Here is a 24,601-nt window from a genome sequence, read left to right as displayed (position 1 = left end):
ACGACAAAGGGTGGCTACCTAAGAGTCCGTTTGAATAAGTAACAACCCGAGTTTTTAAGTTAGCACACATTACCGTCTCTGTGGATTCGACTCCGGACTTACCGGATATTATGCTCCGTCGGTCTCCGCCCTACGCTTGGGGCAACCCATTATTTTAGGACTAGGAAATCGTCAAGCATTTTTGGCGCCGTTGCCGGGGACGGTAACGTGTGTTAAGAATTCGGGTAGTTAATTTTTTTTTTATTTTTTTATTTTTTTTTATTTATCGTTGAAAAGCAAAGCAAAAAAAAAAAAAATGGCCCATTTTGCGGGGAGGTATGGAGGTTATGCAAAACAATTTGATTGTTCAGTGTCGCTTCCTATATTTTATGGTTTTGCATCAGAAAATCATTTTTCGCATGTTCATAAACTTGAGGAAGCTTTTGCTAGTGATGAAGTGGCTCTTTTACATGTATTCCCAGCATCTTTGCGTGATAGTGCTCTAGATTGGTTTAATTGTTTGAGTTCAAGATTAACATGGGGTGAGATTGTAATACAATTTTTCAATCATTTCAATCCCTCATATGAGACTCACATGCTTTTACAAGAACTATCAGATTTCTCTCAACATGATGATGAGTCTTTGTCACAGTGTTGGGAGCGATTTAAATTTGTTGTATTCTCTTGGTCGTTTAATTGTGAGCTTGGCAGTCTTCTGGTTATCTTTTGCCGTGGTTTAAACCTTAAGTCATGCGATGTGGATTTTAGGTCCACTGACGAATTTCTGGATAAAACCCCTGAAGACGCTTGGGATTTCTTAGATGAATTAACCCAAAAGCTCCAATTTAGTGAGTTGACCAAAAGTTCTGAAGATACCAATTTTGATGCCAGAGAAAAAGTGGAAATAGAGCCACTTCCCGAGGATACCAATTTTGATGCTAGAGAAAAAGAGGAAATAGAGCCGCTTCTTGAGGACATGAATTCTGATGGAAGGGAAAAAGAGAAAATTGAGCCGCTTGTCATTAGTGAAGGCTATATGCCTTTTGAGGAGTCATTGCCAATAGCTTTTGAGGAGTCATCGCCAATAGTTTTTGAGGAGTCATTCCCAATAATTGCCCTAAATAATCAAATACTCTCGGCTCTAGATGGTGTCACTCCTCCTTCTGAGTTTCCATTTTCGCAAGAGATTTTAAATGTTGAGCAGATTGATTTTCTTTGTGTTGATGAATTTAATTTAGTTTGTCATTCATATCTTGTGGACTTTGTCAACGCTTTGAAAATTGATCTAGTTTGGGCTATACATTTGTTGGAATTTAAATGTCTAAAACGAATTCGGCAAATGTGCTACTCGAAGTATCTTATCTTATGGCATGGTCGGGTTCAATTCTTGATAAAAGGTGTAGAATGGAGCGTTATGTTCATTGTCTTAGCTTTCATTGGCATGATAAATATTCGGTACCCGCGTTTTGCTGCTTGTACATAATTTTTTTTTTGGTCTGGTATAGCCACCCGTTTCTCGCTTGAGAAATAGGGAGAAAAGTAGTACTCGTGTCTTTCGCGTGAAGAAAGTGGATGGTTTTTTGTATTTTATTTTTCTTTCTTACCTTGTTTATTTCTTTTAGTTATTTTTCTTGCTGTTTTGGAGGCTAACATTTTGCAGGTTGTTGGATCCAAGTTGGGGGGTCTCCCTCACTCTCTAATTTACTCTACTTAGCCCTCCTTTCCGAGGTGATATCTCTCCTCTCTTTTTCGTTTATGTCCGATCTTTATTTTTTTATGCTTTCAATGCGGACATTGAATAGTTCAAGTTGGGGGGAGGAATCACTTTGTTCTTTATCTTGTTAATAAAAAAAATTAATTAAAAAAAAAAACTTGTTGGATCCTTTCTACTTGGGACTTGGAAATTGCAAAGTCTACTTGTTGGTTGGTTGTGCTGAGAATTTATGGGCATTCATTGAATATTTATATTGCATGGTAGTTCTTTTTGCTAATTTGGCGATAGAAATTTATCCTGGCATACACTCTTACCATCTTTGCACTGCACGTTTCTTGGACCTTGACTGCTTGTGAGTTGTGACTTGAGTGCTTTCAATGGCTAGATTAGTGGAGACTTATGCCCATGTGAGCTTTAGTGCCTTACCTTTCTTTGGAGTGGTGTCACATAAATTCTTCGTTTGTCGTAAAAAAAAAAAGGGCTTAATTGTTGTTGATCTCATTATCTTTTGTCGTCAAGTGTTGAGACTTAATACGTGCCTGTTATTGTATTCTTTGGGATTGGACCGTTACTTGGTTGTATTGCCCCTAGGAGAGGATAATAGGCCATATTTGCTAATTGAGCCGGTTCGTTTCTTTTTCTTCAATACGTATCCTTGCGAGCCACATTGAGCCTCTTGCATGAGCCTTTTTCTGGTTAAACTTCACCAACCATATTGTGTCTTGAGAATGACAAGCTAATTATGTAAAGGTTAATTTTTGAAGAGAATAGGGTAAGTGTATTTGAGAATGTTATACTCGAGTTGCGGTGGTTTTTCCCATGTAAAAAAAAAAAGAGGTTGAAACTTGAATGAAAAAAAAAAAAAAAAAGAAAAAGAAAAAGAAAAGGGAAGACACCAATATACTTGTTGCAAGGAAGAAACAAGTTGTTTCATTATGGAATTGTGTGAAGGGTGAAGAATATGAGGGATATGGCGGAGTTGAAAAGAGTTGAAAGAGGGCGTACATTATTATTTGCCTTATGTGTTTTGGTCTATTCTCAGACACTTGATTATGTCTTACCCTAACCTTGAAACAATTTTCTTTACCTGACGATATAACCGAATAAAAGTCCTATTTGATCTTAGGGGCAATGGGTTGTGGTTCGATGGATAGATAGTCTTTAATTCTTGGCATTCCGTTCATGAGATCGTGTGTCCACTATAAAAAGCTTTCTTTTCGTGTCATCGTGTGCGGAAGTATTTGCTTTCATTTACATAACGTCTGCCCGCACATATTGAGAGTAATATGCACCTTGTTTTGAGTGATTTCATTTGTTGAGTGCATAACACGGTGAGAATTGAAGTCGAGACTCGGTCCGGAGAGAGTACTTGGTTGTGGTTCACTTGTGGTTAAGGTCATTGCTCACACACGCTAAGGTTTGGTGCCATGATTTATTTCTATGTTTTGATAGCCTCTAGAACTATTTTCGCAAATGCTATATTCTTGGCATTGGCGTATCAAAGAGTTGCATTGTAGTTCCCTTTTGAGTTCCAAGTAAAGGGATCCGCGGTGTTTTGTGGATGATCACTGCTGAAAATCCTCACGAGACTTCACTCGTCCTACCGGGGCCGCCTGGGGGTTTAAAAGAACTATCGGTTAATTTATTTCTTTTTAGTTGCATTTTGTTTTCTTTGCTCGGGACTAGCAAAGTATAAGTTGGGGGGTGTGATAGGTGCGTAAATGTTCACATTAGCGCCCCTAATTTATCTTTGTTAAGTCTCATTTATATTATTATTCGGAGCTTAATGCTTAATTTGTGTATTATAGGTATTTGGAGGATTTGATAGAAGAATATGCGAAATTGAAATATTAAATGGTGTTCGACGTTGGGCCATTCGAATTCAATCAAGTGAAAGGTCTGGACTGGAATTGGAGTAATGGTTCGCAAGTTAAATTGGCGAAATTAATGTTCACTGAAAATAAAGAATTGGGCTTGAAGTTATTTTATTACATAGTGGGCCAAATTAAATGGTGGGCCAAGGCTTTTACAAGGGAAGTCACTGCAGTACTTTATAAAAGGAGAACAAGGGCTGCCGTGAAAAGAAATTTTTTTGGTTTCAATAGGTTTGATAGTAACGGACGAGACTTCGGCAGCTTTTGGAAAAGCAGGAAGGCTGCGAAGAGTGACGAGTCGTACGGACGAAACAAGGAACAGGGCTGCCTGAGCTTTTCGTTTCGGAGTTTAGTTTTCTTTCAAGTATTATTTCTTTCAAGTTTTTGATGTTTTATTTAATTATTCGCACTCTGATAATTCGTTTTAATTTTTGTTCTTTATAAAAGTTGTTCGTTTGTTCTTATTTAACTTAGATCTTTTGTTTGTTTTCTATCTCGTATTTAGAATCATGTTTCAAATTAGGGTTTCTTTTGTTTATTGTTTAATAATGAGTGAGTAGTCGTATGGGTAGAGTTGCAGGGTGATTAGCACACCGTGATTAGTTCGGACACTGCTCCTTTTATCAAACAATGTAAAAATGATTTTAGATTGGAAAATACTTCCCGCGGACGAACCCGGGCATCGTCGGAGTCCATGTGAACGGGAGAATGGGGGTCCAAAACTCGTTCTTCGCTGCGCATGGGTATACGGCGACCATACGGTCTCGCATCTTGCGGGGTATCTTTTTTAATCTAAAATTAAACGTTTTTAAGAATTCCAACAGAGCAGGTTAATCCGGACCAATTACAAGTGCTATGAACCCTACGACCATACCTCCTTTTAATTATCTAAAAAGTTCAATTATTTCGTAAGTTTAGTTAATCTCAATCAAAACGACAAAGGGTGGCTACCTAAGAGTCCGTTTGAATAAGTAACAACCCGAGTTTTTAAGTTAGCACACATTACCGTCTCTGTGGATTCGACTCCGGACTTACCGGATATTATGCTCCGTCGGTCTCCGCCCTACGCTTGGGGCAACCCATTATTTTAGGACTAGGAAATCGTCAAGCATTCGTCCGCAGTTTCCGTAAAAAGGGCTAATGTACATGGATGTTAGGGAGATGGGGTTAATAAATCAAGCTGGGCTAATATGGCTGTGAGAGAGAGAGAGAGAGAGAGAGAGAGAGATCCCCTTTGGGGAATTCCATTTCTCTCGGCTCAATTGTTTATGTGTATGAGGTTGAGAGTGAGTGTGTGATGGGATGTGTGTTGTATTATTTTGAAAGTGGTAATAATATGAGTTTTGCGTCAAAATTCCAGTCTCTTATTCCAATCAGGATGATCATCAATATTTTGTCATGTTTTTCAAGTAGAATGGTAATTAGAGTATGTCTAAGGGAATGTTTCTGATCAATGTACGGCTATAATGAAAGAGATACGAATTTGTGTCCGGACGGTTCCCCACGTGCATCAAACGGTTCCGGATTAGTGTTTGAAAGTTGTGCTTGCAAGACTTTTTGTTGTGCAAATTTGCTCAATCTGTTCAAGCGCAACAACTTTTCATTTGGCTAATTTGCTTCAACATCGTATCCGAGTAAATGAAATATTTTGAACGAATTGCATGCGAATTCGAAACCTTTCAAGGTGATGTTGTACATGTTTGTTAGCGCAACAAAAATTGCAAATTCAAACTTCCAAACAATCATGGATACAAGCTAGGTACCCTTTCCAGTTTCTATTGGGTCCAATACAAGCATGTGAATTTGCCACCATGGTCCTTGTGATCTGTATAGTACAAATCGAGATGGAGGGAGTAATTATTTTTTTTATCAGCAAAAAAATTTCATTAACTTATAACACGAAGTACAGAAATAATAGGGGTTTGGGTACACCGGTCTCATTACCCAGATCCTTTTCTCCAAACCACACAGAGGAAATTGACTTAGGCCCCATAGGCTAAGCCCAAAGCAGAAGGAAAACCCAAAAAAAAAAAAAGAGGAAATTTTTAGGCCGGCCTAAAAAATTAGGTTCGGACTTAATTTAGTCCTGCACAATTGTTTGTATTTTTTATTCCAATCATGTCCCTTCACGTGCATCAGCGCACGAAACTAGACAACATCTAGTATAGAAAAATTATCCAATGCTCCATGAACATTAGTGCACCATTAAAACATTGTTTAAATTTTAGAAAGTCATATCTTTTGTTGTAGATATTCATTTTTAAAAATATATATATTTTTGGAACCTACTCGACGATATCTACTAAACAAGATACATATTGAATATGAAATTATGTAAGATTAAAAAAATATCATTTGCTATGAGAATTCTCTATGAGAACTGTTTTTATAAGAATTGTTTCTATGAGAATTATCTCTATGAGAAGTATCTATGATAACTATTTCTATGAGAATTGTTCCTATGAGAATTGTCTTTATGAGAACTGTTTCGGACAAAAATATCATTGGCTATGTGAACTGGTTATAAGAAGTGTCCATTCTCATAATTAGTTCTACGAGAACTATGTGAATGAAAAATACACAGTTCAAATAATCTTAACACACACTAAAATACACAGTTCTCACAGAAAATACGTAGTTGTCATAGAAAATACACAGTTTTCATAAAATACTCAATTTTCATAGAAAATACACAGTTTTCATAGAATGCTCAATTTTCATAGAAAATACACAGTTCTCATAGATATATAGTTGTCATGGACAATATACAGTTCTCATAAAAGATAAACATTTCTCTTAGAAAAATATATGGTTCTTATAGGTAGTTCTCATAGAAAAATACACAATTCTTCTAGAAAAATATACAGTTCCCGTAGAAAATACACAGTTCTCATATAAAATTTTACAATTCTCATATACAGTTCTCACAGAAAAATACACAATTCTCATAGAAAATACAAAGTTCTCATAGACAAATACACAAATCTCCTAAAAAGTATCCCTGAACTATGATTATAAAAATTAAGACTATGAGAGCTATATTTTTAGAATTAATCTTTAAATCATATTATTTCGAACAAAAATACCATTGAATATGTGAACTGGCTTTGTGAACTAAGTTATGAGAAGTGGCTATGTGAACTGCCAATTCTCATACACTACAAGAAAAATTGCATTGGGTGACGAATGAAAATCGTCACAAATTGCATATTTTTCGTCACAAATAATATAGGTGACGAAAAAAAATTTGTCGACTAAAGGTTGTCGAGGGTTCCTACCTGGTGACGAAATCTATTTTTCGTCACCTATAGTACCTTTTGATGACGAAATATTTCGTCACCAAAAAATGAATAATTGGTGACGAAATTTTTTTCCTCGCTTATTGTGCTGTTTGACGATGAAAAAATTCGTCACTGATGGGTCACATCGGTGACGAAAATTTTCGTCACCAGTATAAGAAATCGGTGACGAAATTTTTCGTTGCAAAAGACATTTTCATATGGGAAAAAAATCCTTCTTTCTTGCTCCTACTGGGTTTCGAACCCGAGTCCCTTGAGTTTTTCGCATAAGCTCCGACCAACTGCATCACACACACTTTTCAATAAATATTTGAAATATGTAATATATAACATAATATGTTTAACATGAAATATATTTCGAATGTAATTTTGAACATTTAAACATTAAAATTAGCAATTTTGATAAACATGAAAGTTGTAGGCAATTGAGTTATTGTTCAAACCCAATTTGAATTATCTCAATCGGAGTTTTTAGTAAAGAGTAATGTCCAAAATATATTTAGTGACAAAGCGCAATTCATAAATTTCGTCACGAAAGGTATCCATTTAACGACGAAATATATTTTTCGTCACTGAAACCGTTAAAATGGTGACGAAATTATTTTTCGTTACCAAAGTTAAGCATTTGGTGACAAAAAAAAATATTTCGTTACTAAATTGGTCTCATTTGGCGTCAAAATATATATTTTGTCACCAAATAATTATCATTGGTGACGAAAAATAATTTCGTCACCTTTTTTAAGCTTTCAGTGACAAAAAATGTATTTCGTCCCCAAATGGGCCTTTGGTGACAAAAATAATTTTTTTGTCGCTAAACAAGTATAATTTGTGACGAAATTATTTTGTCACGGAAGTTGTTAAAACAGTGACGAATTTATTTTTTCGTCGCCAAATATAATCATTTAGTGACGAAATTAAATTTCGTCGCCACTTTTTTGTCACCAATTTTCATTTTTCTTGTAGTGATAGTCAATTCTATAAGAACTGATAGTTTTCATAGTCAATTATATTATATGAGAATTAGCTATGAGAAGTAATTGTTCTCATAAAGAACTAACTTTGTAAACTGATTATGAGAATTATGTGAACTAAAAAATACATACTTCACACAGTCTTACCATACATTAAAATACACATTTTTTATAAAAAATATATAGTTATCATAGAAAATACACGATTTTAATAGACAATTCTCATGAACAATACACAGTTCTCATAGAAAATACGCAGCCCTCATAGAAAAATACACGGTTTCAATTGTCAGTTCTCATGAACAACACACAGTTCTCATAGAAAAATATACAGTTCTCATAGAAAACACACACACGAATAAAAATTGAACAAAAATAAAAAGGTAATCAGATCAAATATAGTTATAAATATTCTCACCGTCATGTCTTTACACATTTCTCATAGAAAATAAATAGTTCTTATAAAAAATATACAGTTCTCATAAAAAATACACAGTTCTCATGGAAAATACACAGTTCTCACAAATAGTTCTCTTAAACATTACACAGTTCTCATTGAAAAATTCACAATTTTCATAGAAAATAGACAGTTCTCATAGAAAAATACACAGTTCTCATAAAAAAATACCCAATTCTCATAGAAAATACATAGTTTTTATGGAAAATAGACAGTTCTCATAGAAAAATACATAGTTCACATAACTAAAAAATATACTAAAATACACAGTTCACATAGATAACTCAAATAGTTCACATAGCCTGATGTTACCCAAAAAAAAATAATCCACAATCAGCAGAGTTCAATGAGGACTTACATCAAACACATGGTAGTCATAAGCCTCATCCCGTATCCCACACACAAATACTGTATTCATATAGCTTTACTTCAAAACTTTTCCAAAAATCAAACAGTAAGCAATTCATAAAGAACCAAACCTGAATAAAACAACCCATATTACAAAGTAGAACTTCAAACGAGGACGGACATTAGAACGAGAAGTAAAAGATTCAAGAGAAATGAATTGAGAGCCTTTTATAGAGCGCCCAATTCCACAGCCACCGTACTTGCCTTAGATCTTGAAACTTCACGCCCAAGAATAACTCAAACCGAAGTGAGAGGCGGAACGGCGGAGGGTGGCGGGGGTGGTTTTAGTGTGCGGTGGAGCCGTCGATGACGGCGGTTGTGGAGGAGAGGCGATGTTGACGCGTTGGCGTTTCTTCGAAGAAGGAATCGTCGTCGTCGTCAGTGGTATGTGTCGGAGTCGGATTCGACGAGCTGAATGGGGGCATCGGTGGGAAGATCGGCGTCGGAGGGTGAGGTAGTGCTCTGGAGGTGGCTCTGGTTTTGAAGGAGCGTGATTGAGGAAGGAGCGTTATATTGAGGGTATAAAAGTCAGTATGCAAATAATTGAGCCTGTACAGGTTCGAAAAAATATTTCAGGGTTAGATTCAAACCGAACCTAAAAAACTGGGGCAGCCTCTAATTTTCTAATAAAAAAAATCAACGGTTGATAAGGAACCAACCCAATCCAAAACAACAACTCAACCAAACACCTAAAACCCTAGTCCTAACATCATCATCCATGACGCTAGACAAGCCGTTAGGCACGACCCAGAGAGTGGCGATGCACGCTCACGCCCAACCACCGAAACGAAACAGAACCGGACCATTGGACGGAAATAATAGCTGGAGAAGAGGATCACGACTGTAGAAAAACACGAGATCACCAACAAGCCGTTAGGCACGACAGATAACGTACACCCAAGAGCCGAGATAGATGGGAGATCATGTGGCCTAGCCACCCACCGCCGGAGCCAAGACCTACCCGTTAGGAAACCGAAAACCCCCAAGAAGGAAACCGGCAGACAAACCGCGGCAACGGGAAAAGGGGCCAAAAACAGGTGGGGGAGAAGACGAACAAAACTGGAGCAGCAGCGAAATAGAGTAAGGAAAGGGGGAAAAGAAAAGAAGGAGAAGGGAGAAGAAGAGCCAAAATCCCTAGATGAAGGGCAGCCGACTCAAAATCTTAGAGAGAGAAGGTCCCCTTTTTTGTTGTGCAAATTTGCTCAATCTGTTCAACCGCAATAGCTCAATTTGGCTAATTTGCTTCAACATCGTATCCGAGTCCATGAAAGATTTTGAACCAATTGCATTTGAGTTCGAAACCTTTCGAGGTGAAGTTCTACATGTTCGTTAGCGCAACAAAAATTGCAAATATTTCGAACTTCCAAACAGTCATTGACATGCTCTGTAAGACCCTTTCCAGTTTCTGTTGGGTCCAATTCAAGCAAGTGAATTTGCTACCATGGTCCTGGTGATCTGCATAATAGTTACCAGCAGCAGGCCTACCCAGTATAACAAAGATAGAGTGTTGTTAGTTGATTTCAGTGATGAAAAGCAATTCCAGCCAACAGAAAATGAGTCGAAATTAAACTCACCAGAAACGACAAAAGTCGAGCGAATGAATATGAGCATGCTTTTCAGAGTCGATGAAAAAACTGGTGAAGGTGCACATAAAATGAAAATTTTTCAATAATTTAAGTGTTCGGGCTGACTTATGCGTATCTCGACTAATTTTGAGGGCCTAATCCTATCGTCCACTTGCAGAGAGTCCAAATAAAGTCAGAGCAAAGCTCCATCTGGACTACCACCAAGGTCATTGTCATGCGATACACTTATGACAGAGTAATGGACAAAAGGAGAACATTTAGATCCTTCATTGACCTATTCTGCAAACAATTACATTCAAACTAAAGGATGATCCAGAAACAACGTGCCTGACATAATTATTGAACAAAATAAAGATTTGTTCGGCATTAATGAAGCATAGCAAACCATTAACAGTACAATAGGCCAGATTTGTTCGATCGGCAGTACAATAGGGTTGACTCAAGCTTTCTCACAGTTTTATTTCTCTCTCAGCGATTCGTTTGACAAAAACTCGGCTCGTTAAATGATGTTCAACTCTATTAAAGAAGCTCGTTTAGTAACTTACTAAGCTCGGCTCCTTGAGAGCTCGGCTTCTTAAGGCTCTTGCCGAGCTCGAGCATAAATTTTTGGCTCGTTAAGTAAACGAGCTGAGTTTGACAATGCTCGGTTTGTTTACCGCCCTCATTTAACATTTAATTTTCTTTGGTCAATAATATCTTTTGAGTGATGCGTATAATTAAGTTTTTTGTTTTTAATGGCAAAATAACATTTTATTTTATTTTATTTTTTTGCTCGGCAAAAGGAAAATTTTTATTGAGCTCGACAAGGATACATTAAGAGAGGATGCCACTTAGGTCCTACCCAAAAAAGTAGCAAGAGACCAAATGGTAAAAGGGAAACGAACTAAAAAAAAAAAAAACAGAGGGGACACTTTCAATAAGTCAGTTGGAGGTGCAAAACTTAGAAATCACAACACTCCCAAAATTCTACAGTCAAATCCTCTTACGCCTTATCACCTCTATGCCCCTTTTGAAGTCTTCCACTAAATATTCTGTAGGGGGAGGGAAAATGTATCCAAGTAAAAATTGAAACAAAAGCAAAGGAACAAGTCCAATGCAATATTTGAGGGCCAAAAAAGCCCAGATATAGAAAGCACAGACCCAAGGAGCCAAAAAGTCCAAATACAACAATGTAAGGCCAACCCAAAAGAAAATCCTAACCACCCTAGACAGAGTACCACCACCGCCAGAAATCACCATCAACATCCACCAAGTCACCACAGGCCACCCGCTGCAAAGAAAACCAAAACCAACAAACCGAAATTGCTGCGGAAGCGGCACCAAACTAAGCCATTAGGCGAGTACCGGGCCGCCCAATGACAGTCATGGCGGGAGCCCATGCCGACCGCTCCATCCGAACCCGAAAGGACCCAAACCGTTCAGCGAAAGTCAGAGGACCCAGTAGTAACTCCAACTAGGAAAGTAAGAAAAAGCAAAAGTCAGATGCGTATAATTCAGTTAATAGATGGAGTAAGAATAAGGGAGTTTTTTTTTTTATAGGCAATAAAATTTTATTAAAAGCTCGACAAAGGGTACATCGAGAGAGAGCCAATTACAGACTTCAAAGATTGAAATCCATAAAAGACCAAAAAGAAAAAGGCAATACAAAAAAGATTACATTCAATGAAACTTGAATAAGCCCCCGATTAAAGGCCATTCAACCACCGTCCCATATCAGAAATGTTGGCCTTGAGAGTCACCATACAAAATCAACCCCATTCAGCAACCCATTGATAGCACAATACATGAGTCCTTTACACCAGAAGAAGGCACCGTTGAGAAGCTGATTGAAGGCATTAGGCATCCACAACCAGATACCAGAAGACCAAACCCTCCGCTAACCAACAGAAGAAAACCAAACATAACCGAGCCACAAGACACACGACCCCAACTGAGTCTCAAGTTCTCAACCAAAGCACGACCCCGGTCACATAAACACACCGCCCCTGCTCAGACCACCCAAAACCAAACAAATCCAGAACCATGCCAACAAAACCTGTATTAGACTTTTAAGCTCCTAATTCCATCCAAGATTCTCTTAAAATCTTTGTTGCATCAGCTGCCTAACACTATTGTCTTTTAAGGAGGTGGTGCTAATTCCTTTGGAGAGGGGCAAAGGTGTTATTTTTCAGCATTAGACTCATTTCAATAGCTTCCTTTTCAATCATCTTTTTCATTCTTTTTACACCCAAGTCATCAAATTTAATGCCTAATGTAATACCTTCTCTGATGGTATTCAGAAGTTCCTCTGCTATTCTGCTCTGTTGCTGCTCCTGAGTACCAAAGATATAGTTATCAGCTTCATCTTCCATTCCTTCATTGCTATAACATGCTTCATATTGTTGGCTTCTGGTTATTCTCCTGGCTGCACTTGGATTTAAGACCACTTGAAGATGAATGCCTTCCAACTGAGAAGCACGAACTCCATTATTTGAAATCAATAGTGGACTCTTTATACCCTCTGCATTCTCCCCAAATTCCTGTCGTTCTCTCACTAGAGAAATTCTATCTCTATGGTGGGCTACACTAATTTGGGCATGGTCCTTAACAGTTTCTGGGCTTACAGAGTCTTGAACAATAGAGTCCAAACCATGAGCAGAATTTGAACTTTCATCATAAGTGTCATCGGCATTTTCAATTTCATCAGTATTCTCACCTACAACAGAGGTAATGAGTTCAGCTGACCTTGGTAATGGTGCTAGTTGGTTGTTTTGTATTGGCACATTTACTGCTGTATCCATCTTGCATTGGGTTTGTACTCGTGCATGCTCTTCTACGTTTACCAACACCAAATCTTTGGAACATCCATTTATTGCAGTGGTGACTATCTTTTCCACTTCCAAATATGCCAATTCATCCACTTTCTGCTTTACCACGTCATCCACTCCATCCACGTGTCTTTCATTCACCATCCTACTGTCCTCCAATTCATTCTCTGATCTATCCCAGTTTCCTTCTGGCCATGGATCTTCCTGAAATTCTCCTCTTCTTCCACTCTAACTATGTATGCCTTGGCATCGCAATTCTCTATTTGCAATGGCATCACTAATACTCCCTCTAGTCCAATTTGTTTTTTTAAAATTTTGGACTTTGCAAAAGATGTCTTTCCATACAAACTAGATTATTAATGTTCTTGGCAGATATAAATTATCAAAGCACGTTTTTTGCCGTCATTTTTCCAAGCATAAAAAAGGAAAATCATAGAAACTTTTACTTTGATTTTCTAAATTGGGCAAATAATTTGGGACATGAAATAATAATAAAAAAATGGGGCAAACAATATGGGACGGATGGAGCATTTAACTTAATTTTGAATTAACTTCATGACTGAGAGGGGAGGATTCGAGTGTTTGGTTCAGAATCGGATGGTCTAAAATTCATTTCTCATACTTTACTTGCTACACTTTATCCTCCTCTTTGGCTTAAGAACCCTAGGAAGAAAGAGTATGCTTTCTTTTTGGTTATTGTAGGACACAACACCCGATTATGCTTCACCATGACACTAGTTAGAAAAAACTTGCAAATCAAGCTGAGAGGTCTCGTAATTCGATTGCAATCTATCTCCCTTGTTGAGCTGATTCGTTTACCACGCCCCAATGACATGACTCACTCTTGATCAGGTGGTTTTAAAATTGTTGATCGATTTTCAATTTTTTTTTCCCATATGTACCCAAAAAATAGTGGCTTTACATGATGTTTTCAATTTGTATATATTTTCTTAGACACTTTTGTTACAAAGTAGAATATTTTACGAAAAACTACTTGAACTTGAATGCTTATGAAGGTTAATTTTCTACTTTCCATCTTTTATCTGAGGGTTTTGTGCTTTGCTGGATGTGAAAGGAAAGGAAAAAGTGGAGAAAATAGGATAATAAAAGCAAGAGAAAAATTATTCCAAATTGGGAATCTAATGATGAAGAAATATGTTTTGCACTCTCTTCTTTTCTCTCTTAAGGGATCGTTAAAAATTATTCCAAACTTAATGAGCGGTCAATCTTTATTTAGGCATCGTTAGAAATCATTTCAAATTTGATGAGCTGTCTAGATGTAAATTTCAAAAAACTTGAAATGAAAAAATTAAGGATTTGAACCAAAAGATGCATGAACTACGAGCAATTTTGTTCATCCACATCTTTAATGAGAGCTACCTCGAATAAGTGTTGTTGGGCTTATATCTTTACATCTCACTTCTTGACCAAAACTCTTTTCTTTTCTTTTTTAATAGAGAAAGAGCCCTACAGACAGGCCACTAAGTTGACCTGATTGCACAACCAAAACCTCGAGGAAAGCTAGCCACAGCACATCAGCCACGGCCCCCCACTTAAATACCAGGGTACTCACTCGGCTCGGTGGGGAATTGAATCCCAGACCAAGGGGATTACCCCTAAGTCTAGCACTCATCCTTATCACTAGGACAATCTCTGGGTGTGCAAAAAAAAAAAGTTAGCCTTCTATATATAGATAGAAGGAAAATCCAAAAACCATTTTCCCCCAAAACTCTAGCTAACCCCAAGTATAACATCACTGCAACTTGATTTCATCGATCAAATGGAAATCCACCCAACTGAAACAAGCCGAGCTGAGAATGCCTATGAGGACGTTCTTCAGCACCTAACATCGACCATCAGTGAGAATATCGCTGAAGGTGCCCAGAAAACCAAAATTTTCTCTTCAGCTTGCATTTGCAGGGTGCCAAAATATCTTCGTAAGCTCAAGGAAAGCGTCTACACCCCTCGCCTCTTCGCCATTGGCCCTCTTAACCGAAATGAAGAACACCCCCAAACACCCATGAAACACGTCAAGATGAGCTACACAGATGACCTGGTTTCTCGACTAACCATGGGAATGAAGGGCCTGGAATTAGTGGAGAAGAAAAAAGAGGTGTTACAAGAATGCGTAGCGGAGATGAAGAAGTTGCTAGATGATGCAAAGAAATGCTACGCAGAAGAAGTTACGCTGAATGAGGAAATGTTGTTGGTCGATGGTTGTTTCATCCTCGAATTTCTCTACAGATCACAATCACTCAAACTTAAGAAAATTGCCGAAAAGGAAGGAAAGAAGCCAACCAATGGAGGAGACAATAGCAACTCAAAGGTAAGGAAGCTTAAAGCATCAGCTCTTTTATCATTTAGCAAAACTTAATCTTGTTTTTTTAGTTCCCTCATTTGGTACTTTTTAGCATCCTTTTTAAGTAGCTCATTTAAATACTGGTGCAGTGGTGCATGCATGATTCAAATATGTGAAGATTAAATATTTTAGGTGATCAATCATAGGATCTAATTATAATATCAAATTTATCCAAATAAATCTAGTTGACAAACAAGGATGTACAAACTTAACTCCAATGATTTTGCATTTTTGAAAGCAGGGACAAGAGACAGATCCTATTTTTGGTAACAGTATGATTGTCTACACCGTAGAAAACGACTTGGTTCTCTTGGAGAGCCAGATTCCTTTCTTTGTGCTTGAGAAATTGTTCGAGCTCACTGTGGGTCGGATCCCAGATCACCTGGACAATCACTGGTCGCTCACCAATTATGTGTGGGGGTGCTATGAGAAAAAGATGTGTCCAGTAAGAGATTCCACCAACGCGAAAACTTGGTGTTCGCCCACTGAGTATGGTGTCGGTTCGTCCTATGTTTTTGTAACAAACGGGAAAACACTACAACAGCAAAAAAAAAAAAGTTCTACGTACTGAGTACTATCATATCCTGCATTACATACACGATCGTTGCCTTCCTCGTGAACAGGAAGAACGTGGTGAAGTAGTACTCATTCCTTCGGCATCAGAACTTCACTTTGCAGGTGTAAAGTTTGTTCCCGATGCAGGAGACAATCTGTTCAAGTTCAAGTTCAGTGAATACAAAGGCCTATTTGGGAGGTGTCGCACGGCTCGTTTCGTAATCCCACCACTTGTGATAAACGACAGCACAGAGTTATACCTCAGGAACCTCATTGCCTTTGAACAGTACTGCCCTGGCGTTTCAGAGAACATTACGTCCTACGCGTTCGTCATGGACATGCTTGTGAACTCCGATAAAGATGTCCAAGTGCTCGAAAAGGCCAAGGTCATGCGTAATTACCTGGGTGCCAGCAGGGACGCCACCAATCTATTCAACAGGCTATGCAAGGAAACTGCACTTGGAGAGTTCGTTTTCGCTGAAATGTGCACCAGAGCCAATCATTATAGCAGGCGTTTTTGGCCGAAACAAATTATACACTTGAGACGCACGTATTTTTCTTCTCCGTGGACGTTCATAGCTTTCTGTGTCGGCTTCATGGCTTTTGTCATATCTTTGGTTGAATTCGCCCACAGTTTCCTCAAAAAAGAATAAGGCGGATGTGGCTGTCTGGGAACAAAGAGATTGGGTTAATCAATCAAGTGGGTGTGCATATTGATGTTGTAGTTGGAAGCAGTAACTTGTTTCATCTATAAATAAGTACCGTGTTTGTGCGGTTGATTATGTAATGAGAGAGAGAGGTGGAATCGATCCCCTTTGGTGGTTGAGAGATTGAGCGTGTGATCAGATGTGTGGTGTTGATAGTTTTAAATATCGGCCGATACGTACCGTATCGGCCGATACGTACCGGAATTTTCGGCTTCCGATACGGATATTGGCCGATATATCGGTGAGATTGAAATTCACAGGCGTATCGGCCGGTTCCCGATACGTATCGGTCCGTAACCGATATTTGGACCGATACGGCCGATACGTATCGGTGCTGAAAAAAAAAAAGAAAAGCAAAAAACAAAAAACTCCTTCCACACAGCTTTTTTCACAGCTTTTTTCACAGCTTTTTTGCAAAAATTTTGGATCTTGTCTTGGAAAATAAGTAAATGTGATAATTAAGCCAATGTTTGGGGTAAAAGTATATTTTTCAAGTTTTATACATGTTGCTGATGATTTTTAAAAATTCACGACCGCGACACCCGATTCCCGCGACGTATCACCGATATGTCCCGATACCGATATACCGCGACCGATACCGCGACGGCGACCGATACCGCGATTTAAAACTATGGGTGTTGTATTATTTTGAAAGCAGTAATAACATGAGCTTTGAAAATTCTAAGCTCTTAATCTCACCAGGATTATCATCTACATTTTGTCATTATCCAGTCTAAGAGCAAGTTTATCAGATGTTGTAAAGAAGCTTTTCACCTATTTTACCTACTGAAATTGAGAAAATTTCACACGCAGCAGCTTCTGTAAACACCACGGCAAACTACCTCACTACATTGCTTCGCTTATTCTACCGAAGCACTGTTCACGCGGTACCCATTATTTTATTGTTTCCTCTCTCTCTCTCCTTCACGACTTCACCAGTTCTGCGCCTCCTCCAACATTGATTTGTGATTTCGATCGACTGCACCAGTTGCAAAACGACAATGATTTGCGATTCCGATCAACGGCGATCTCCGACGGTGAGTTCCGATGGCGATCTGCGACTCCAATCAACGCTAATGGCGATTTCCGAACGACGCGGACGGTGATTTCTTTGTGAAAGATGTATACATTTGCGCCTGTATAGATATGCATGTATATATACATAGGTATGTATATATTTCCGTTTCTGATGAATAGGTTTTGTAATATTTGAAGGAAAGGGGAATAGAATAATAATATGTTAATAGAGGATTGGTAAAATAAATAGTATTGATGTAGTGTTGAAAAAGATAAGAATAAGTAAAATAAAAAATATATACTGTTCATCAGCATTTTTTACCATGCACTGCTAAACTTGCTCTAATATATATAGTTTACCGATTGTGCAAATTTGCTCAACCTGTTCAAGCTCAACATCGTACCCGAGTCCATGGAAAGATTACGGAGCAATTGCGCAAGTTCGAAACCTTTGAAGGTGAAGTACTATATGTTTGTTCATTAGCGCAACAAAAATTGCAAATTCAAAATTCCAGACAGTCATTGGTCGCTCGAACCCAGATAAATCTTAAATCATTAATATTTCAAACCAAAACAATTCCCAGTATAACAAATATATATTGTTTGTTGATTTGAGTGATGAAAAGAAAATTCTACCCAACAAAAAAAATGAGTCCAGGTAATGAATATGGCAGGTTATATCTTGCTTTTCAGAGCCTCACAGTGACCATCGATGAAGATATTGGTGAAGGTATCCAGATAACGCAATCTTCTTCTATTTTGCTAGCATTTACAAGGAGCTGGCCGAATAACTTCGAAAGCTAAAGAAAGTGCCTACACCTCTCGCCTCATTGCTACCGGCCCTTTTTACCTAAATGTACGACAAACAACCCACCATTTTTTATTTTTTTTTGTCAGCAAAAGTAATATTTTCTTAATCAAAGGAAAGGAGGTCAAAAGTTGAAAATAACATCTAAAAGGGCAAAGCTCATTACACCTAGAGGGCTAAAAGTCCAGATATAACAAATACAACCCAAAATACCGGATGGCAAATAGCCCAAATATTTTTTTTGCTCGGCAAACAAACTAGAATTTTATAAATCTCGAAAGGGGTACATCGAGGAAGGGATAGGGATGAGCAAACTTACTCAAACCGACAACAAGAAAACACAAAATGAAACTCAAACATCCAGCCGGAGGTTGGATGCTCATCTCCACAAAGCTAAAGCTTCAGCTTACGAATACCACCTAGAAAGCATTTAAAGTCCTCCACTGAGTACACCTTGATTTCAAACTTAGCTTTCATCCACATAGCCACCCTCGTCTTAATCTGGTCCCCTACCTCGCTAGCTGACCGAGACACATTATTGAAGACAAGGTCGTTCCTTGCAAGCCACAAGGACCATAAGGTAGCAAAGAAAGTCACCTCCCAAATATGCCTTTCCAAGCTCCTAAATCTGTTGTCAAACCACCACTTTGCTAAGTCCGCCAAAGAAGGTGGACAAACCCAGAGCATTTGCCACCACACCACAATAAGAGACCAAGTGTTCCACGAAAACTTACAGTGCAAGAATAGGTGTTTCGGGGTTTCCTCGAAGGTAATACAGAAAGGGCATTTGGACAACGGACCCTCCTCTAACATATTTGTGCTCACGAGTAGAGACCTAGTAGCCACTCTCCCTTGTATAGCCATCCAAGAAAAGATTTCCACCTTAAGTGGACTAAGGTTCTTCCATAAAGACCCCAAAACCTCATTTTTAACTTGGACCAGTTGCTCCCAATTATCATAGACAGACTTCACCGAGAAAGACTTGTCTGTAGACCAAATCCATTGCAGTGCATCCTTTTTAGAAGAGTCCAAAGCTACACTTTGTAATCTTTGTTGTAACTCCACCTTTTGAAGATCTTCCCAATCGTATAACTGTCTTCCGAAACTTAAATTCCAACAACCATCACCAGCCCCTTCCTTAACCACACTAATCACTTGTTCCTTCTGGGTAGAGATTCGGAATAACCTAGGGTAAACTTCCTTGAGAGCCACCTCCCCCAACCAAATATGATCCCAGAACAACGTTTCTTGGCCTGACCCCACTTGAACTTTGAAACCCGCTTGAATTATAGCACCGATACCCGAAGACGCATTCCCTATGGAGCAAATATCCCTCCATATAGTCGTGACCTGACCAGAATTGGGAAGATGAGGAAGCCAACATCTCTGGTCGAGGTTGTACTTTCCTCTAATGACCTTGACCCAAAGAGAATCCTTGTCATTACTAAACCTCCACCACCATTTAGCAAGAAGAGCTAGGTTTTGAATCATCAGATTTTTCACCCCCAACCTCCAAACTCTTTTTTCTTAGCAACCACACCCCAATTCACCAGATGAAGCTTCTTTTTATCAACAGAATCTCCCCAAAAGAATTGTTTCTGCAATTTCTCAATGGACTGAGCAACAGCTGCTGGCATTTTAAAAAGGGGCAAAAAGTAAATAGGCAGATGACCGAAGTTGGAGTTTAGAAGAGTAAGCCTACCTCCCGTTGAGTTGAATCTACTTCTCCAAATGCTCAGCTTTTTTCCCATTTTTGTGCATGTGATAAGTGCCAAAATATACTTATTTTGGCCCTCCAAATTATATTTACTAGTCTTTTATATTTGTCAACTAGAAATTGCCCGTGCCTAAAGGCACGGCACAACGCATTTTAGAAACCGAAATGAATTATCGTTATCTACTATTGACCACTCCCGCCAACGAAGCAAGTTCTTCCGAGAAGTCTTAACCAAATAAGGTTCATTCAGTGTATCTATCTGACCTACGTATATCTAGCTTAGCGCTCGACTATTCTGAAAAGCCGTTCACAGTGCATTCTCACTTCAAGCACAAATGTTGAGATCCATCAATGTGGGAACACTTGAGTAGACTTCAATCGCCTGCGCCTTTATGTACGAATGAAACACATTTTACACCATACCCAACAAACAAACTCAACTTCTCTAAAAAAATTCATATGAGCTTCAATCCAAAACTATCTGCTCTCAAGAATACATTTAATCAATTCTTCATTGAGGAGAACCACATTTACCAAGAATTGGAATAGCTTTGATGATAAGGAGTTCCAAGAGGTGGTAGATATTTGGCAACCTGTTACAAACATTGGAAAGCCAAAATAGAACCCATAAAAATGCTAATTGAGCCATCAAAAAAGTAAAAAAAAAGTGTACATCATCACAACCATAGCACAACCGACAAAAGACACAACACCTGACCTAGGATTCTGATGTTTAATTGTACATCATCACAAAAACATGTTCAACAGTTCAAGTGCAATATATTACCAGGGCAAGTTATCAACGCTTCATCACAAAACCATGTTAAAATGGTAGAAATGTCTAGGGTGTTCAAAATTCAAATGTCACAATTCCCTAAGAGCAAGTTTATCAGTCGGTAGCTATATTACCTCGTGAACAGTTCACAATTCTATTTTACCTATCAACTTTTTCTTTCACAACTACACCAATACTATTTATTTTACCTAACACCAATTAAAATATATATTTTTTCCCCTCCTTTCATCAAAACCCAAATTGCAAATTGGGAGAGAGAGAGAGAGAGAGAGAGAGAGAGAAAGGGGAGGAAAAAGAATAGAAAATTGGAAAGCTGATGAACAGTGCCACGGTAAAGATACCGATAACTTGTTCATGGATGTTTTTTACCTCCCCTCTTAGAGAATCTGGTGCAGCTCCCTTTTAGACTTTTTCCTAGTCAAAGTAGCTAATTTTGCATTTTGCCTGCGCTGGTGTTGATGCTCTAACATCCATATCCTACAAACATATTAAGCCACATCAATCAACGAAGGAAACATGGTATACTTGCTAAATATTTCAAAAGAGAATTTTAAGAAACTGGTTAAGGAACCATGCGACTTTCATGCATTTCACTTAATGCTTCTCACTAAGTATACATTCTCTTTTTCTCTAGCTGTTGCCTTTCCTTTCAATAGATTTGATTAGCAGGCTTATCGAATCAAAGCGGAAGACATTATTGTAAAGACCCGTAAATTCGTAAAATCTATTTAAATGTTTTATAAGAAATAAAACGGAGGAAATTGATTTGAAATATTGAGATTTTGAGTTAATGTGTTAAAATTGTATACTTGAAGGGAAAATGTGTGATGTGTGCATAGTGTATATGTTTGTGGGGTGAGGGGGCAGGGAATTTTATTTCCCTTTTCTCTCCATCTCCCCCGTTCCTCTCTCCCTCCCTCGGCTCCCACTCTCCCACTCTCACTCTCACCAAATTTCACCCAAACAACTCAAAACCCACACAAAACTGCCTCCAACCTTACATTATATTTCAGGTACTAACCTTGGACAGTAGTTGCATGCTTGGAGTGCTTGAGCGTGGACACTCTTTTGAAAGCTAACATTGAAGAAGTTACTTAGCCATCTTTGTAAATCACTTTTTGGAAGATGTATTTGTAACTTCATTTGATACTTTTGTTGAATTTGGGGCCATTGAGCCGATAATGTACCGTTTGTAAACATTTGGATGTTGAAATGTAACTTATGGAAATGGAAATGTTAAATCCTTTTGGGGTATGGTACGGATAATTGTGAGGTTTTATTTATGAAAACCCTCTATATTTATATTGAAAATCGAGGACGTGACAATAATGGTCTCACTTATCAGTTATTCGCATATCATAACTGACATTTGAAAAGTAAGGAAAATTGATACTAATAAAATGTAGGTTAACCATCAATATCATACCTTCTCTTTTTATGCTTCTACAATATCCCGACGGGCCAATCAAAAAGCAGACCTAACCATAAAAAGAGTTTTTAATCGAAGGGTTCTTGGCATCAAATCCATGCCACCACACAGCCATTTCAACACTGTAGTTTCAACAAAAACTAATAAGAGAATTGTTCATGTATAGCACTTCAGTTTCTAAGAAATACATGTGATCCTCATCCTATGTTTTAGCTTAGGATCTAGGAACGTATCCATTAAAGCACACAATGTAAAGGAGATTGTGATTTTCTATTACATACAACACCTCGTTTATTTAACAGGTCCTAATCAAGGAAAGAAAAAGAAAGAGAGGTACAAAACAGAACAATACCACCGTAAAAGATTTCTCATTAAATATCCACATAAATACCGAATTTTGTTTTGAAAAAGCAAAACTATTTTTTTTTTGAAAGGCAAAAAATCAGTTGATTCTAGTGTTCGCCATGTTTCCATACATTGAAATCAAACCTTAACACCAAAAGAGACTTCAAAAATAAATGGGATTTCTTACCAATGCCACACCACCACATGCAAAGTACCAGCTGAATACCCAATCAAATGAAACATAAACGGTTAAAAAGGGGATTATCCGAACCAATATTGTCAGGAAAAGAGATTCAAAGAAACAGACTCACTCAAAATCGGCACTGCCAAAAAAGCTACAGCATTGTTGTTGGTTATTCCCTTAAGAAGATGAACAATTAATATGAAAAGCATACTTAATCCAATATGAACTGCAGATAAATATAAAAGGGGATTTTTTGAAATTAATCTAATCTTTTCGGAATTCTGAATTTAAGGGCTTCTTACATTGAACCAAAACTTAGCCTCCCTGTTTGTACTGGTGGATGGGTAGGACTACTTGCTAGGGGCACAACCACAACTTAGCCTCCCTGTTTGTATCAGTCGATGGGCATTTCAACAAAAACTGCAAAGAAAGCGAACATTTACAACAAAATCAAAAAAAAAAAAAAACTATTTTTTTTTCCATCAAAAAGTCTGCAATTAGATAGGAGCAAGTCCTATGTATGTATACGTCTCACCCATGTGAGAGGAGCGTAGCATCTTAACCGTTAGATGGCATCAAACCCCCGCACACCATCATCGATCAAGAATATCTCTAACAGTAAATGGTTCATGCATTAGATAAATTTGCAAGACTAATTATACGAACAAACTTGTTCAATACCACCACCATTCTTTACCCCCTTCAAACTTGTTCCTCATGAAGAGAGAGATATTGTCCATGTATCAATGGGAATGGAGCACCTCCATCGAGGAGAATGCTCAACAACCTAGTAATCTTATTGAACTAATCCAACTCATTCATAATCCTTTTGGTTTAAATAAAAAATTCAATTCAGATTGAGCAAATGGAAAGCTACATCACAGTCCTCCTACAACATCCCCCAATCTCTGTGATCTGGTGAATGAAAAAATGCAGCTTGGCTAATCCACTACTCTTAGTTAGTTGCATCTCAAACAGCCTCTCTAGCGGTTAATGGTTTTGTCACTGTTGGGTGGTAAACCGGTTCTGCGATTGTGGATAATCCCACATCCAGATACTTTCTAACAAACCTTTGGACAAAAAATATATATTAGTTTTTTTCCAGTGCAAGAGTAAGAAACATACCTATTGGTTGGTGGATCGGAGAGTCTCACATAGCGTTATGGGGCCGGGGAGAGATTTGAGATCCGACACTCTTGCAATTTTCAAATTCTTACGCTGCAAAATGAATTCACAGTTTCACACACTTAGAAGACGCATAAATGAGCTGAATGGAACAAACATATTGGGGCTGTTACAACAGGTGATTTCCACCGGCAATGAGGAACTATAGGAAAGAAGCAAGGCTTCATTAACTCCCAAAAAATGAGTAAGAACTTGAGTTCATCAAAATTCATGGCTCTCCTAATGAACATCTTTGATTAGTGTAGTGGATCCAAATTGATGACTGTAAAACAATTGATGAACACATATGTGACACTTCTACATATAAAAGAAATTACCGTAAGGACAATCCGCCCATTTTCCCCCCTACTAAGTCGAACATGAGAAGGCTTAAATTTGAGTGAGGAGAGTACCCAATACAATTT

At 38.1% G+C, this 24,601-nt stretch overlaps 1 protein-coding gene, 1 long non-coding RNA gene and 1 pseudogene across 3 annotated transcripts; 1 reads left to right on the top strand and 2 right to left on the bottom strand.

Moving 5' to 3' along the window:
• The first annotated feature begins 14,866 nt into the window (after positions 1 to 14,866).
• LOC131325972 (UPF0481 protein At3g47200-like) lies at positions 14,867 to 16,862 on the top strand (annotated as a pseudogene).
• Positions 16,863 to 18,934: 2,072 nt separating this feature from the next.
• Positions 18,935 to 20,032, bottom strand: LOC131327925 (uncharacterized). The gene has a single exon (XM_058361045.1). The coding sequence runs from the start codon at positions 20,030 to 20,032 to the stop codon at positions 18,935 to 18,937; it is 1,098 nt and encodes a 365-aa protein (XP_058217028.1).
• Positions 20,033 to 20,422: 390 nt separating this feature from the next.
• Positions 20,423 to 24,230, bottom strand: LOC131325973 (uncharacterized). 2 transcript variants are annotated; one of them, XR_009199889.1, is made up of 5 exons: positions 24,138 to 24,230; positions 23,315 to 23,432; positions 23,140 to 23,188; positions 22,481 to 22,605; positions 20,423 to 20,851 (listed from the first exon to the last, which is right to left on the bottom strand). It is a non-coding gene; the product is annotated as an uncharacterized LOC131325973 (long non-coding RNA). The 2 variants fall into 2 exon arrangements; XR_009199888.1 differs by having other exon boundaries at positions 23,140 to 23,432.
• Positions 24,231 to 24,601: the final 371 nt, after the last annotated feature.

This window comes from Rhododendron vialii, chromosome 5a, assembly GCF_030253575.1.
Source record: "Rhododendron vialii isolate Sample 1 chromosome 5a, ASM3025357v1".
Classification (NCBI taxonomy): domain Eukaryota; kingdom Viridiplantae; phylum Streptophyta; class Magnoliopsida; order Ericales; family Ericaceae; genus Rhododendron; species Rhododendron vialii.
Note: the sequence above shows the minus strand (reverse complement) of the source record. Positions and strands in the feature narration are given on the sequence as shown.